Genomic DNA, 14,142 nt, shown 5'->3' with positions numbered 1-14,142 from the left:
CCCCACCATGTTGATGGGTCTCAAACAGCCCCCCCAACCGTCAGTCTTCCCTCTGATGACTGGGAGTCTTATTGTAAATGGCATTCAATACTTGGGACCTGACAGCGCCGGTAACAACAATGTGAATGGGACAGCAACATCTGTTTGCAGGTGAGAAAGAAGTAAAAGAGAAGAACATTATGGCTTTCCCTTATTTAAGAATCCCACAAAAATCGATGACTTTGTGAGGGGAGGGGGTGGGTGGGGTAAATAACCAGCTATGTAGGCCAATTGGAAACCCTGACGTCTCTGTGACTGTTTGCCCGATTTCTCACTCTAACAACTGAACAACCCAATTTACCATCCTTTTGGGAAAGTTTGACAATTTTCCCACCTTTTGACATTCTCACCCCATCAAAACCCCTATAAACAAGCGAGTCCTTATGGATCGCTAAAAGTTAAAAACCCATATGGCAGTTTTGTCATTTTGATATCGGTATTTAACACCACACCAAACCCCCCCCCCCAAAAAAAAAAAAAAAAAAGGGTCTGGGATCGCTACCTGGTCATGTGGCTGCTGCTCCCCTGTGTCTGGGCATAGGGGCGAAACCAGGTAGCGTTATTTTCCCCTACAACAAAATGAAAAAGTTTATTCCTCTTGAAGTTCACTGACCGATCACTCAGAGAACTGTGCTCTCAAAACCCTATCAGTAACTCCGAGTTTCAAGTCTCATCTTTCTAATGGTGTCAAACATTGTTGCAGCTACTCTCTCTGTAGCATATATTTGTTGCTCGGAAGAATCCCAAGAGTAACTTATTGTGGTTGTATATGCTCCTTCACTCTCTTCCCTTTATCTGTTTTCTCTAATTGCAAGATGCATTGCATCCCTCTATTAATTGATACCCATGGGAGCTGTCCTGTCTTATTAGTAGTATTTACACCTAGTTGCTAAAAAATATTTCGGCTTTTAGGTTATACAAGTTTCTGTTATGTTCATTTGTTTGGCTAAATATTTGTTTTCCCTCGGTAATTGGTTGCGTTAGCAGGAAAGCTTCAGAAAACTAGTAGGTTTTGATTCGTAGTTCATGTATTCATTAATTTTTCATGAAAAGAAAAGCATGACATTTCTCCAGAATTGTTTATACTAGAGGAGTGACCGTTTTCTTTAGAGCCTGGAAGTGTTTCAGGTGAAAGAATGCTAGCCTAAACATCATAGCATTGATACTTTATGCTACTTCTGTTTTAGTGACTTTGTTTTTGAATGTATCTGACTCTTCATTGCATTCTGTTATTGTGCTCAGATGAGTCTGTCAATGCAGCGGAGGTCGCCAATACGACATGTCTCATCAGATCGTTCAGATTCTCCGGTGAGAAGGAGGAGTCCTCCTCGGATGAGGAGCCCGTCTCGGAGAGAAAGGTCTCCTGAGAGGCACAGGAGCTCTCCAAGAAAGAGGTCACCTGTTAGAACCATTTCTTCTCACAGGAGGAAGTCACCCACAAGAGAAAAATCAACTCGCTGTAGGTCTCCAAAACATGGAAGGTCGGTCTCTCCTGTATTGCGTTCTCCTTCTCCACACACAAAACGCCTGAAACGAGTTCAAGCTGAGCGTGAGGCTGACAGAGTTACTGACAGGGAGCGTGAGCGGAATAATGTCAGGGAAAGTGATAAGGGGAGACATAGGGAAAGGGGTGTGGACAGGGAAGCTCCTAGTAACAGGGAAAGGGGTGTGGACAAGGAAGCTCCCAGTGATAGGGAAAGGGGTGTGGACAAGGAAATTCCAAGTAAGAGAACTGAGAGGAGTGATCGAAGTGAGAGGAGATCAGCAAGGGATAGAGATGATAATGGCTCATCTAGGTCAAGACATGGGCACTCAACCTCACCAACTGATCGTGGCCACAGGCATAGACACAGTTCCCGCTCACCTCCGGGGGCCGGAGCACGTCACGAGGTGTCTGGTGATATCCACTCCTTCCTTTTGTTCATTATTTCTATGTTTTTCCTTGCACAAATTCTGAATATCAACATTTCCAAGTCAATTAGTTCTAGCAATCTCAAACTTTTATTGTGTAAATGTCATGTTTGATAGTTGTTTTGCCTATATATCATCATAAATGCTATAGAACTTCTGTAATGATATCAGAGGTATGAGCTAAAGCATTGTATATTTCAGGAAAGAATGTTCAACATGTTTTATGTATTGCAGTACAACAAGTATAAGGATATGGCTATGTATGATAGCTACTACTGCAATGTTGGTTTTGTTTTCTTTCATTTCTATTGGTACCTTTAGGCCATGTATTTGCTCTCATTGTTCACTTGTGCATGTGTCTGTGTGTTTTATTTTTTTTTTTGTGCTTTAACTTCAATTGAATAGAGAATGATTGCACAATTTTTTTTTTTTTATTATTAGGGTTTGAATCCCTAACATAAAATTTATTAGAGAGCAGCAGATTCTTTTTGTATTAGTGTCTGTTACTGTGGTTGATAATGAATGCACACCATTTAGTTCACCTTTTGGTGCTGCCTGAAGTCTAACCAGTGGTCCTTTTTCTTTTTTGTTCTAGGTGGCATACCCAAGAGGATCTGAGCAGAGCTGGTGAGTTGCTAGCTGCAATTTAAATATTTTTCTTGAATTATTGTATAAATGCTCTTAACCGTGAATGGATCCATGGACATCTTCACTAGTCAAGAACAAGGATAAGAGAAGTTTCTCTCTTCTCAAAAGGGAAAAAAAATTGAATGTGCTTAAATTATCGTAAACCACCTGAGCATTATTAATTTTGTTTTTATAAGTCGAAAGTAAGGAAAGAAGCCTGATCATTAGAAGGGCTTTGTAGTTAGGACGGTTGATTGATGTCTGGAGTTACTCTTTAAAAGGAAAGCATTACAACCTTTTTTTGCTGATGATGTTTCTTTACCTCAACACTGAAGTAAGTCCTATTTCAGGTCCCATCTGGAGAAAAAAAAGAGTCCTATTTCAAGTATTGTCTAGCCTGAAGTTTTTGGAACTCACACATGCATTTGTTGATAAATAATAACTAGAGCAACAATTTTGCTGGTAGTTTGTACCAAGGTTCAAAATTTGATGGCGAAATTTTTTGGTTTCGATGGACCTCAAAACGAAATCACTTCCCAACTACAAAGAACATCAATATTTCAACCAAAAAAAAAAAAAAAAAAAAAAAAAAAAAAAAAAAAAAAAAAAGAAAAGAAAAGAAAAAGAAAAAGAAAAGAAGAGTGAATCAAAATGCTAAAAATTTTGTTGAAGTAATTGACATGTCACATTCCTTCATATAAAATGACAAATTGTGCATCTGAATGAGTTAACAATTGGCAAATTGAGTTGAAATCGTTAGCATTACAATTTTTGGGGATTCAAACCTCTCCTAAACTCACTTAAGCGCTCTTGATGAGATTGCAAAGAGATTTTCTGTTGAAGCTTTAGGAAAGAGGTATGCTTTTAAATCATAGCATCTTGGCTCAAAATTTTTTTTTTTCTAGTTTTGACTTTCGAGCAATGTTTGAATGGTTACACTAGCAAAGTAGGGTGCAAATCAAACTACCACTTTGTGTGGTTTTCTTACATCTAATCATTCATACATGTGTATTATACATCAATAAATATCACTTTAAGCATCATTTTAAAGGTCTTAGTACTTCCCTTTTTTCCCCTCATATCTCTTCATTTCCCAAAATTTTACCAAATTTCTATGTACTCTTTGGCGAAATCTCAAACCTTGGTTGGTACATTCACATATGTTGCTGTTACCTTGCTGTTTGTGTCATTTGTTACTGTGAGAGGTTCACAATTGATAGACTGTACTTGATAGCCTTGACATGGCCTTTGCTAATGAGGTTGCATACTTGAGCAGGGATGATGATAAGGATTCAGTGGCTAAAATGAAGGCTACTGAGGAGGCCCTGGAAGAAAAACAAAAGGTAGTGAATGAACTTGGTCCTGCTGCTGTTTTATATTGTAGCTTTATCAAATTAGTCATATTATTTTGTTATTTGCACCAAGAAGATGAATTGGAGTCTCTGAGTAGTTGTAAGCTACATTATTGGCCCTAAGAAAATGAGCTGATGTTCTAATTTACATGGAAAAAAGTGGAAAATAGTGAGTAATCTTATTCTGCTACCTGGACATAGAGGAGTGGTCTTTTTTGTTTAAAGTTTTTTACAATTGTACTGTTGTTATTCGTTGTTTCCTGCTTAGTTGTTCCTTACCCGTTTGTGTCGTGAAATGCAGCAAAAACCTTCATTTGAGCTGTCTGGGAAGCTTGCTGCTGAAACAAATCGTGTTAGAGGTGAGATTCTCAATGACTTAGATTTTTAATCAGGATCATACTTTCCAGTGTCCACATGGCTCGTTTTATTTCAGTGGAAAATATTTTACATGTATTTTCTTATATGTAAAGAAAATTCTATAGTAATGAAGGAATAAATACATGTTCAAAATAATAAACTAAGCCTTCAAAATACCTTTTAAAATGCAATCCAAAAAGGACCAAGTTTTCCTCAAGCCATAGGAAAGGAGGAATTCCTCCGTCGATGGCCATCATTGTGCTTGGATGGGTTCTGGGGAACAGTGAAGGGCATTTTGGACCTCTAACAAATAGTTGGGGGGATAATAATGACTGTAGATTATGGGTGTTCCCTTCACCGTGGATGAAAGGGAATTTTCGTCTACAAAAAATGTGAAACAACCTCCAACTTATTTTTCTGGATGTGAGTTAATGGTATATATGTCAATTATACAATTGCCACCCATGATGGACCCAGTCATATGGATTAACCATTTTGTTCCTCTATTTCTCAAATATTTTTTGGTTTATGGGAACAAAAAAAGAATAGAAACTGTTTGCTAATGCCAGTTAATTTTTTTGTCCATAAGAATGAACTGGCATCAAAAGGTCGCTGGGAAATAGAAAAAAAAAAAAAGAATATCTTTTAGGAACTTCTTATCCCATAAATAAAAGGGAGCTGCTCTTTAATGAGCGCATGGTTAATTTGATGAGAAAAGAAGTAATTTCATGTTAAAAATAAAACACCTGCAATGCAACTTCCACCACCCCCCACCACCTCCTCCACTACCAACACCAGCACCCCCCACCACCGTTGCTACTACAACCATCATCACCACCACCACCGCCGCCACCAACACCACCACACCGCCACCGCCACCGCCACCGTTATCGCCATCGCCATCGCCATCGCATCACCTCCACCACCTCAAACTACCGCCGCGACCACCACCTGCACCGCTATTTCCACCACCACCACCACCGCCACCGCCACCGCCACCCTACCACAACCACCACCACCACCGGTACCACCACTCCATAGCCACACCACTGTCACCAACACCGCCTATGTTGAAATTTTGGTATTGAATGACATTTTGTAAATTTATATTAGTTCCATACACAGAAATTAATATGCAATTAACGAACACATTTCTATTTATTTTTTAGCCTAGAAATAGAGATTACTATATATGTTATCAAACACGTCTTTTGCCCAATAAAAAAAAATGCAAAAATTCATTTATGGATAGAAATTTAGGGCCTGCATGATAACCATTCTATTTCCGGGCTAAATTTCTATCCAGAAATGACTTTCTATTTTTGCTTCTAGGCCATATTTCTGGGCAAAATAACACTTTGATAATGTGTAGTAATTTCTATTTTTGGGTTAAAAAAGAATAGAAATGCGTTTGCTAAGCGCATATCAATTTATAAGTATGAAACTTATATAAATTTACAAAATGTTCTTCAATACCCAAAATTTTGACATAGGTGGAGGTGGCGGTGGCGGTGGCGATGGCGATGGCGATGGTAGTGGCGTGGAGGTTGAGGTGGTTGAGGGGGTGGCGGAAGTGGCAGTGGTGGCGGTGGCGGTGTTGCCGGTGGGGTGGTGGTTGAAGTTGCATTGGAGGTGTTTTATTTTTAATATGAAATTATTTCTTTGCCCATCAAATTAATCATGTGGTCATTAAAGAGCAACCCCTTATTTCTCCCTCTTATTTCAATGATAGAGAAGTTCTTCAAAGCTGCTTCTTTTTTTTATCTCTCAGCAACCTTTTGATCCTAGTTTATTCGCAGGGACAAAAAAATGAACTAGTGTTAACAAAAAGATTTCTGTTTTTTTTTGTTACAAGGAACAAAAAAAAAACTGAGGAATAGAGAAACTAAATGGTTATCATGCAGGCCCTTAGCCTAGAAACAGAATGGTTATCGTGCAAGCCCTTAGTTAGTCTACCATGTCTAAAAGTGCATGTTGTGTAGTGGTTTGATTTTTACCAGTGAGGAATGCTATTCTTTGGTCGTAGTTTTTCCTCCTTAAATGTTCCTTCTTTAATATGGTGAGAACATATCTTCCTTCTGACATTTAGTTGAGATCACCAAACCTCCCCATCTATTCCCCAAAAAGAGAGAGAGAGAAGATGGTCTTCTAAGTAGATGTTTAAAATCGAATCTTACCTAAGAGTTGCATCATGGATGAGGTGAATTGATACATAAGGGCATAAATCAGTCCGGAACAAACTGGTTATTCGGTTCAGTTCCAGAGAGTGTTGGTGTGATCTTGAACCGAACTAGTTCTGACAAGCGGTACCAAAATTGAACTTGCTCGGTTCTGACACAGTTCATTCTTTCCTCCAAAGTATTATATATCAATGTACTCTATGTAGTATAATATATTTACTTTAATACAGTAGTATTATAAAATCTCATACCAATATTAGTAATATATACTATAATATATTAGCATTATAGTGTATTACTATAACATATTAGTACCCAAATTCAGTTTGGCTTTGGTTAGAACCGATGGTTCCTATGCTGGAACGGGAACTGAACCGAATTTGTTTCCTGCATTTCAGATCCTGATGATTGACGGGTAGTAACCAAATTGTATTTGGTTTGGTTCAGCTTATTCGGTCTGGTCCCGTTTTTCGGTTTTGGTTCCAGTTTGATACCTTTATTCTTACAATAATTTTCATTATCTTGTTATTCCTTGTTAATTTGAAGTTTCTACCTTTCAGGTGTTACGTTGCTGTTTAATGAACCACCTGATGCTCGGAAACCCAATATAAGATGGCGACTGTATGTTTTCAAGGGCGGTGAAGTTTTAAATGGTAATGCTTTACAAGAATTTATTTCTTTATCTTCATATTCAAAGAATGTATTCTATCAGGTGGACAGTTGCATAAAAAGCCAATGTTCAGAAAAATAGTTATGAAGCATTCTATATCGTAACTAATAATTACTAATCTCTAGAACACCTTGTAAACATTTACAAATAGCTTATATGAATATTCTCTCTCTCTCTCTTTCTCTCTCTCTCTCTCTCTCTCTCTCTCTCTCTCTCTCTCTCAATTTTCTTTTCATAATTGACTTGAGATTCACTTATGGGTGGTGGCTACAGAGGGTTATTTCTCTGATGGATAGTGGTGGACTCAAAAAAGGAAAAACCAGAAGAAAGCTAATCAACCAAAATCTCTTATTGAGATCAAACTTAATCCAGACAGGCCTACTTAGGTTTTTTCAAGAAGTATTAAATGTCCATTTGAGGCTAAAAATTAGCTTTTATTAAATTCGAACAGTTGAAATATCTCAACTCCATCTTGATTGATTATTCCAATAGATTTCAGCAGCAAATAGTGATACTCATCATATCTAACTATGAAATTCAGAATTCAACAATTATGAGAGAAGTGAGAAGAGTACTCATGTATAATTGACAAAATTAAGAAAAAACAGTTTGTATAAACCTGTATGGGCTAACAGCAATGAACAACCAAAATAATGATTTTCTTGGAAAGATGACTAAAATAAGCTTTCAAATGGCCCTGGAATTTCATTAAATGGGTAAAATTTTGACCCCGGAAATATTTGGTTAAAATGAGGTGATAAAAGTAATTGCTTTTGAGATTTTTCTATAGTATATATGGGAAAGGCTATTAGAGTGCACCATCTTTGATTCACTGCATCTTCGTACTGCAATTTTCATAACGTACCTTCAGTGGATCCAATATTCCTATGAGTACTTCTGATTGGATGTCCCTGCATCAAACTCTTTTTTCTACCTTACCTCCCCACTCTTGGAGACGAGCGATTGATGCTGTTGCCAGTGACATCATCATTTCTACATTGTTGACAAAGATTGAGTTGGGATAAGGATCCATGTGGCCAACCCCATTTAATTGAGATAGTGATATGTTGTTGTTTTGACAAAGATTGAGATGCTGTGAAGAATGTCTGTTGAGTATTATTGTAGTTAGGAAAATTTCTGATTTGTGGCGATAGTACTAATTTGCACTAGCCAAAGTGCCAAACCTTTCCAAGCCTCTAATTTTTCCTGTAACTTTGGGAGGGGTAGTGGGAAACCAAAGAAATCATCTACTCTTCAATGACATTAAATCTCTTTTCACCTCTTTACTTCCTTTTCCAACTTTTAGCTTACAGTCGTAAAATTTATCATTGGAGTTTATCTTTTTTGTTTTTTTTTTTGTTTCTTTGTTTTTTTTCCGAATAGAAGTTTTGTAGTGTTTTGATCGCAACTCAATTGACTCGTTTGGAACAACTTGGGCCAAGTCTAGCATTGCAAAGTTTGTGCAATGAGGACTCGTTTAGTCCTGGGTAATTTATTTCTGCTCAATTCTAGCATCTAATCTTTGTGACAAAGCTTGATCTCAACAACCAGACACTGTGGAGAAGAAGAAGAAGAAAGGAGAAGAAGACAAGATGGGGAGAAGAAGACAGAAAACGATAGATTGAATTCACTATTGTGGACTGGCTATCAGCTTTATATAAAACAGTGACTGACTCTTGGTAGAAAGTCTACTAAGATCCAAAGACTAGGTTTAATGACTAATTACAATGAAAGTAAATAACCTCCTAAGTCTACTCAAAACGGGAAATAACTAAATAGACATAACAACTAACTATAACTCAGACAATCCCACGGTACACTGTTTCATGGAACATCCATGGTTCACACCCCAAAATACACATTTTATCAAGTTCCCTGAGAAGGGAGTGGCTACCTACTGGAGCTTCGACCAACCACCACCGGTCAATTCCGCTTTGGGGCCACCCCTTACTCTACCATTATTATAGGGGTATGGGGTAACAATCCTGTTTCTAATGTGTAATTTCACATTGTAGTGCTGCCCTTAATCTGTGGGACCTCAATTTGTTTTTACTAAGAAGACACTCTAATGGGCAGACCCCCTATATGTGCACCGCCAAAGCTGTTATCTTTTTGGTAGAGAAAGGAGAGTGGCAGACATCCCAACAGATCACCCATCCTGCAGCAAGCAACATGCCATCATCCAGTTCCGGTATGAATTAGGCGTCTTATTTTATGTCTTGTTTCGGGGATTATTCTGTACTTTATTTTTTATTTTTCAGGCAAGTGGAGAAAGAAGAAACTGATGGCACATTAACAAAGCAAGTAAGGTAAGAAAGAGCAAGTTTGTATTCTATGCGAGCAAGTTTTGTAATCTATTAGTTTATTTCTGCCATTAAATTTTCTGTTTTTAATCCCCCGATGCTAATTGCTTATCTGTGTCCAATTGCTAGGCCTTACTTAATGGACCTTGGAAGCACAAATGGAACCTTTATTAATGTAAGTTGATTTCATTATCTCCTTTATATTACCTTGTGTGATATATGGGTGGATAACTTAGTTAATCATGATAGTAATTTCTCCTTAACATGTGTTTTTTTTGGTGCAGGATAATCGCATTGAACCTCAACGTTATTATGAACTTATTGAAAAAGACACTATTAAGTTTGGAAATAGTAGGTAGGCCGTGAATAACATCGAGGGTATACCTGTCCAATCACTTGGACATCGCCATCCATAGTTTTTCTTTGTACACACGCGTACGTGCGTGCGCATGCACACACATATTTTTCTCTATAGCATTGGCAATATCTAAATAAGGCCCTATCATTATCTTGTTTTTTCCGTAATCGTCGATTAACCTAACTAGCATATTATCTTGAAATTATTCTTTATGACATTTCATTGGACTTCAGGGTTTAGTCACATATAGAGCACCTTGAAAAATCTCTTTGAATGTTGGAGCAGGATTGGTGAGGCTTCTCCTTTGCCTGCCTGATCTGATCCAACCCAAGATTTGTTCTAGTTTATCATCTGCAAGAATTCTATTTATGGCTGGAGTTTTGATGGTGAATCATTTTTTACTTGAAATTTGCTGGCTGCTAATGGAGAACCCATCTGCCAACCTTGCAAAAGATATAGGTTCTGTTCTATTAGTGGGAAAGAAGTAGCCTTCGAGACTCTTGTAATGTGACAATTGCTAGTCTTGAGCTATTACTTCATATGGGCTTTATCCTTCTATATAGTTCATCTTTCTAGGTATTATATTGGTTTATACGATGGTGTCCTTGGAGATGGGATTGGAGAAATTGAAGTTTAGGGTGAGGAAAAATAATTTTTAAGGGGGGGGTGGATATTTAGTTTTTTTACCTTCCTTCTGTGTAGTATGTGAATAGGCATATATTGACATTTGCTACAATGAATAATGGAAAGTATTTCATCAACAAACCCCCTTCGCTTCCACCCGCCCCCCCCCCCCCCCCCCCGGAAAAACCCCCCCCCCCCCCCCCCCCCGGAAAAAAAAAAAGCAATGAATCATAGTCATACTGTTCTAATATTCCCCAGAAAGTTTCTGAAATTGCAAAATATTTAGTAGAATGTTCGTCAAATCTATAAGACTTCTTGACTAAGCCCCTGCGCCCACAATAAGTCCAATTAGAAAAGCCCTTGAGACCCATAAGTTATGCCCACCCTGTAGAATGTATTTGCTAATAATGAAAATAAGATAAACCCTATAATAATTAGTGTTCCCAGATATGGATGTGCTAATCCTGCTCCTTTCCTTGGCTTACATTTAACTCCTTTAGACTTTGTGATCTACATCTTTGTGTGCTTGCTTTTCATATTCAAACCATTTCTTGATTTGTGCATGGAAATCCTAAACCCCGTCTTGCCTTTTGAAATTATAAATAAAAACCTTGTGTCTGGTGAACTTTCCTCCAGAATGGGTTGGATGTTTCTTCACAAAATAGCAATCTTTGCAGCTGCATTTCTAATATTGATGGTGGTCTTGGAGGCCTCAGGCCTCCATTTCTACTAAGAGCGGCGAGAGAGCATACATATGGAGATATGTAACTGGTTTGGTTTTAATATCGAAATCTAAAATCTTCCAGGTAATGGCCCAACGAGCAGCATGATAGTTTTTTCAATTCCTGGACACCCCCATTAGATATATTTAGTTGTGGTGCTGGTTGGGAGGGGGGTGGGGGGGGGAGAGATCCATACTTCGTACCCCTTCTAAGAAGATAACCTGGGTGGTACCAAGAGACAAATTGTTTTGAGTCATGGGCTCATGGCCAGGAAGAATATGAAAGAAGTAAATCAGTATTTTTCTTACTGACATTTCGTGGCTTGCATAGAAACTGTGGTTAGTGGCGCAATAATCATCAGATTGGTGTTACATGTGCAAAGAATCTAGAGATACTAACTGGATATGCCTAAGGGATGAATCAAGACCCTTTGGGTGATGTGCAATTGTGTAATCATAACCATATTTTATATTAGACTTTAGTACTTCCTTGTAGCATTCCTATCCCAATTTTGGGAAGTTGGTTGGTCTGGTGAATATTGAGTTAAAAGGAAAAATTAGGAAGAGAAAAGAAACAAAGGCACTAGAGTGGTACTTAGGGGAAGGGTTTCACCTTGAAAGATTACTGAAATGGAACTTTTCTGAGCATCCCTGAATGACTTAACAGATGTAAACGTAAGGGATAATTAGGTTTCAAGCCAGTGGCCAAGGTCCAAACATTCTTATGACTTAAGACAGTCTCTGGGCTCCTTTATTAACTCTGAAGCTGAGGTTGTAGCGATAGTTGAACCCATCCTTCAAATCCTGTCAGAAAACAGTCCTATAATAAAATTGATCATGAACCGACAGATCTTTTTTTTTTTTTTGGGGGGGGGTGGTTTTGGGGGAGGGGTCACTTGAAGGTTTTGAAAACCTATAAGTCTGGTTTATATGCCAAACAGACCATTGGCATCGTCGTTGACCCATCCATTGCCTGATGGTTTCTATGTTGTGAAAAGTAGACACCTTCAAGGTCTTGGAGTTTATAAGAGGTCCATGAGATAAGCAATAGATGAATGAATTTTATTGATAATTGACAAATTGTTCTCAAAAAGAGGTTCTTGATGTCTTTTCCCAGACCAAGTTCTGCTTTGTTTAGTATTCTCTTCTGACCCACCCTGAAAGTCTGTAAATCACCTAATCTGGAAATGCTTCCTGCCTAGTCTATGCATGAAGTTTTAACTCCATGAATCCTTGGTTTAGTTTCTAGTATGTTGGCAAAGTTGCCGGCTATTACAGCAAAGTATCTGGCAAATCTCTTTAATCAGTATCCTGTCCTTTGGCAAATAACTTGTTTAAGGTTACAGTTCAGTCATCATTTATTGCTTAGCAATTGTATACTTCATACTAGACTGGATTTTCATGCCACCTAGGTAATATTGGTGATCTGTCTTATGGTTTGGTGTTCCTTTGCTTTCTTCCACTTTCATTTCACAGGTCATTTCCATTTGATATTAGTTTTGGGTCAGTGGGTTATGTTGGGCTTATTGAATTCATGATATTGAGTTGTTCCATAACTAGAATTTTCACTTCATTGCAAAATCACAATGAAAGACTCAAATTCCAAGCCTAATGTAGCAAATCGGTGTTTAGATCTTATATGATATATTGTGCATGATTTCCCAGAGAGCTATTGCCCACGTTCAATTTGATATACTGGGGGGGGGGGGTCGTGGGAGGTAGGCTGATATTGAGGCAGCCTTTAGATGTCTCATAATATAATCAATATTCTTACCATGAAAGTGAATAAATTAAAAAGTTCTATCGGTGTCACTTGCACCTCTTTACTGGGTGGTTATTCTCCTTAGCCATTTCTCATCAGCTTGTGCATACTGAGGTTCAATTGATCTCCATGATAGGAAATAGCAGATTATGCTTTATTGAACTCTGTGCTCGAGACTAATGCTTCAGGCTTAAACTGTCATTCCTAGACCCTGCGGTATTGGGAGCTTAGTGCACTGGGTTGCTCCTTATTTTTTGACTTTCATCATTCCCAGTGTTTTTTTGTTGGTTGAGATTGGCTTAATGCACCTGATTTGTATAGATAGGAGACTACAACAACCTGACATAGATAATCCATGTCTAGATTGACCACCAGAATCATCCTGTTCTTGCACTTTTATGTTTTTTGCACCATGTTCCTTCTGGATATTTTGGTAGCCGTAGTTCATGTTATAGCTTGGATGGGTGGTCTTTACAGAACTTTTCCTAACCAGTGCTGGGCATGCACACATTGATACACATCTAGATGCTGCATGTGCTTGTCTGTCAACTGCTTGTATTTTATTTATTTATTTATTTTGCATTTACTGCTCTAGCCAAAAAAAATGCAATATTCCATTATTTTTTTTGTTGGTTTTGCAGCCGAGAGTATGTAATTCTGCACGAGAACTCGGCAGAGTAACTGGGATTGGTCTAACCGATGGATTCCTTGAGCTGTTTCATTGTGATTTTGCCCTCTGGTATGTGAAGGATCCGGACACATTCTGCTTGCACTGGGTGCCTGGGCGTTCTGTATTAGGAGTTGGACTGGGAAGTGGTGGTGGCATTAATATCAGACTCTGGATTTTGGCTCATTTTTCATATTTGGAGGAGGATTTTTGTGTAAAATGCTGAATGTGTCTAGATTTGTGTTAATTTTAAAGCAGACATTAGCTAGTGGATTATCTGATGTTCAAACAAAGTCTTTAAAAATGTTTATTTGCTCTTTCTTTACCATTCTGAAATTCTCTCATTGTGAAGGTGATGCATTTTCTATGCATGTTCAATGGCAGTTTTGTACTCAGGAGAGATAACGACATCCCCTGGGGAACAAATGAGCACATGGGTTTATAATAGCAATCATGGTTCCAAGTATTGGTATTGTATCGATGTAGTTCGTCAATATGTATCAGTATCACGGAAGAGTGATATGATATAGATATGGATCAGGGGCATCACAGAAACTGGTCAATTTTTTTA

The 14,142-nt window shown here is 38.1% G+C and overlaps 1 protein-coding gene across 3 annotated transcripts; it reads left to right on the top strand.

Annotated features, from left to right (window-relative positions):
• The first annotated feature begins 40 nt into the window (after nt 1–40).
• LOC122065720 (FHA domain-containing protein DDL) lies at nt 41–13,899 on the top strand. 3 transcript variants are annotated; one of them, XM_042629549.1, is made up of 11 exons: nt 132–150; nt 1,282–1,929; nt 2,546–2,577; nt 3,854–3,920; nt 4,231–4,288; nt 7,027–7,119; nt 9,213–9,327; nt 9,398–9,445; nt 9,569–9,614; nt 9,724–9,794; nt 13,546–13,723. In XM_042629549.1, the coding sequence occupies exons 2-11, from the start codon at nt 1,282–1,284 to the stop codon at nt 13,583–13,585; spliced, it is 1,218 nt and encodes a 405-aa protein (XP_042485483.1). In that variant the 5' UTR covers nt 132–150; the 3' UTR covers nt 13,586–13,723. The 3 variants fall into 3 exon arrangements, with proteins under 3 accessions (XP_042485484.1, XP_042485483.1, XP_042485482.1); XM_042629548.1 differs by lacking the exons at nt 9,569–9,614; nt 9,724–9,794 and having other exon boundaries at nt 9,398–9,440; nt 13,546–13,899; XM_042629550.1 differs by lacking the exons at nt 9,398–9,445; nt 9,569–9,614; nt 9,724–9,794 and having other exon boundaries at nt 41–150.
• The last annotated feature ends 243 nt before the right edge of the window (nt 13,900–14,142 follow it).

This window comes from Macadamia integrifolia, unplaced genomic scaffold (genome assembly GCF_013358625.1).
Source record: "Macadamia integrifolia cultivar HAES 741 unplaced genomic scaffold, SCU_Mint_v3 scaffold2105, whole genome shotgun sequence".
NCBI lineage: Eukaryota > Viridiplantae > Streptophyta > Magnoliopsida > Proteales > Proteaceae > Macadamia > Macadamia integrifolia.
The sequence above is the reverse complement of the archived record's forward strand: the minus strand, read 5'-3'. Positions and strand labels throughout refer to the sequence as shown.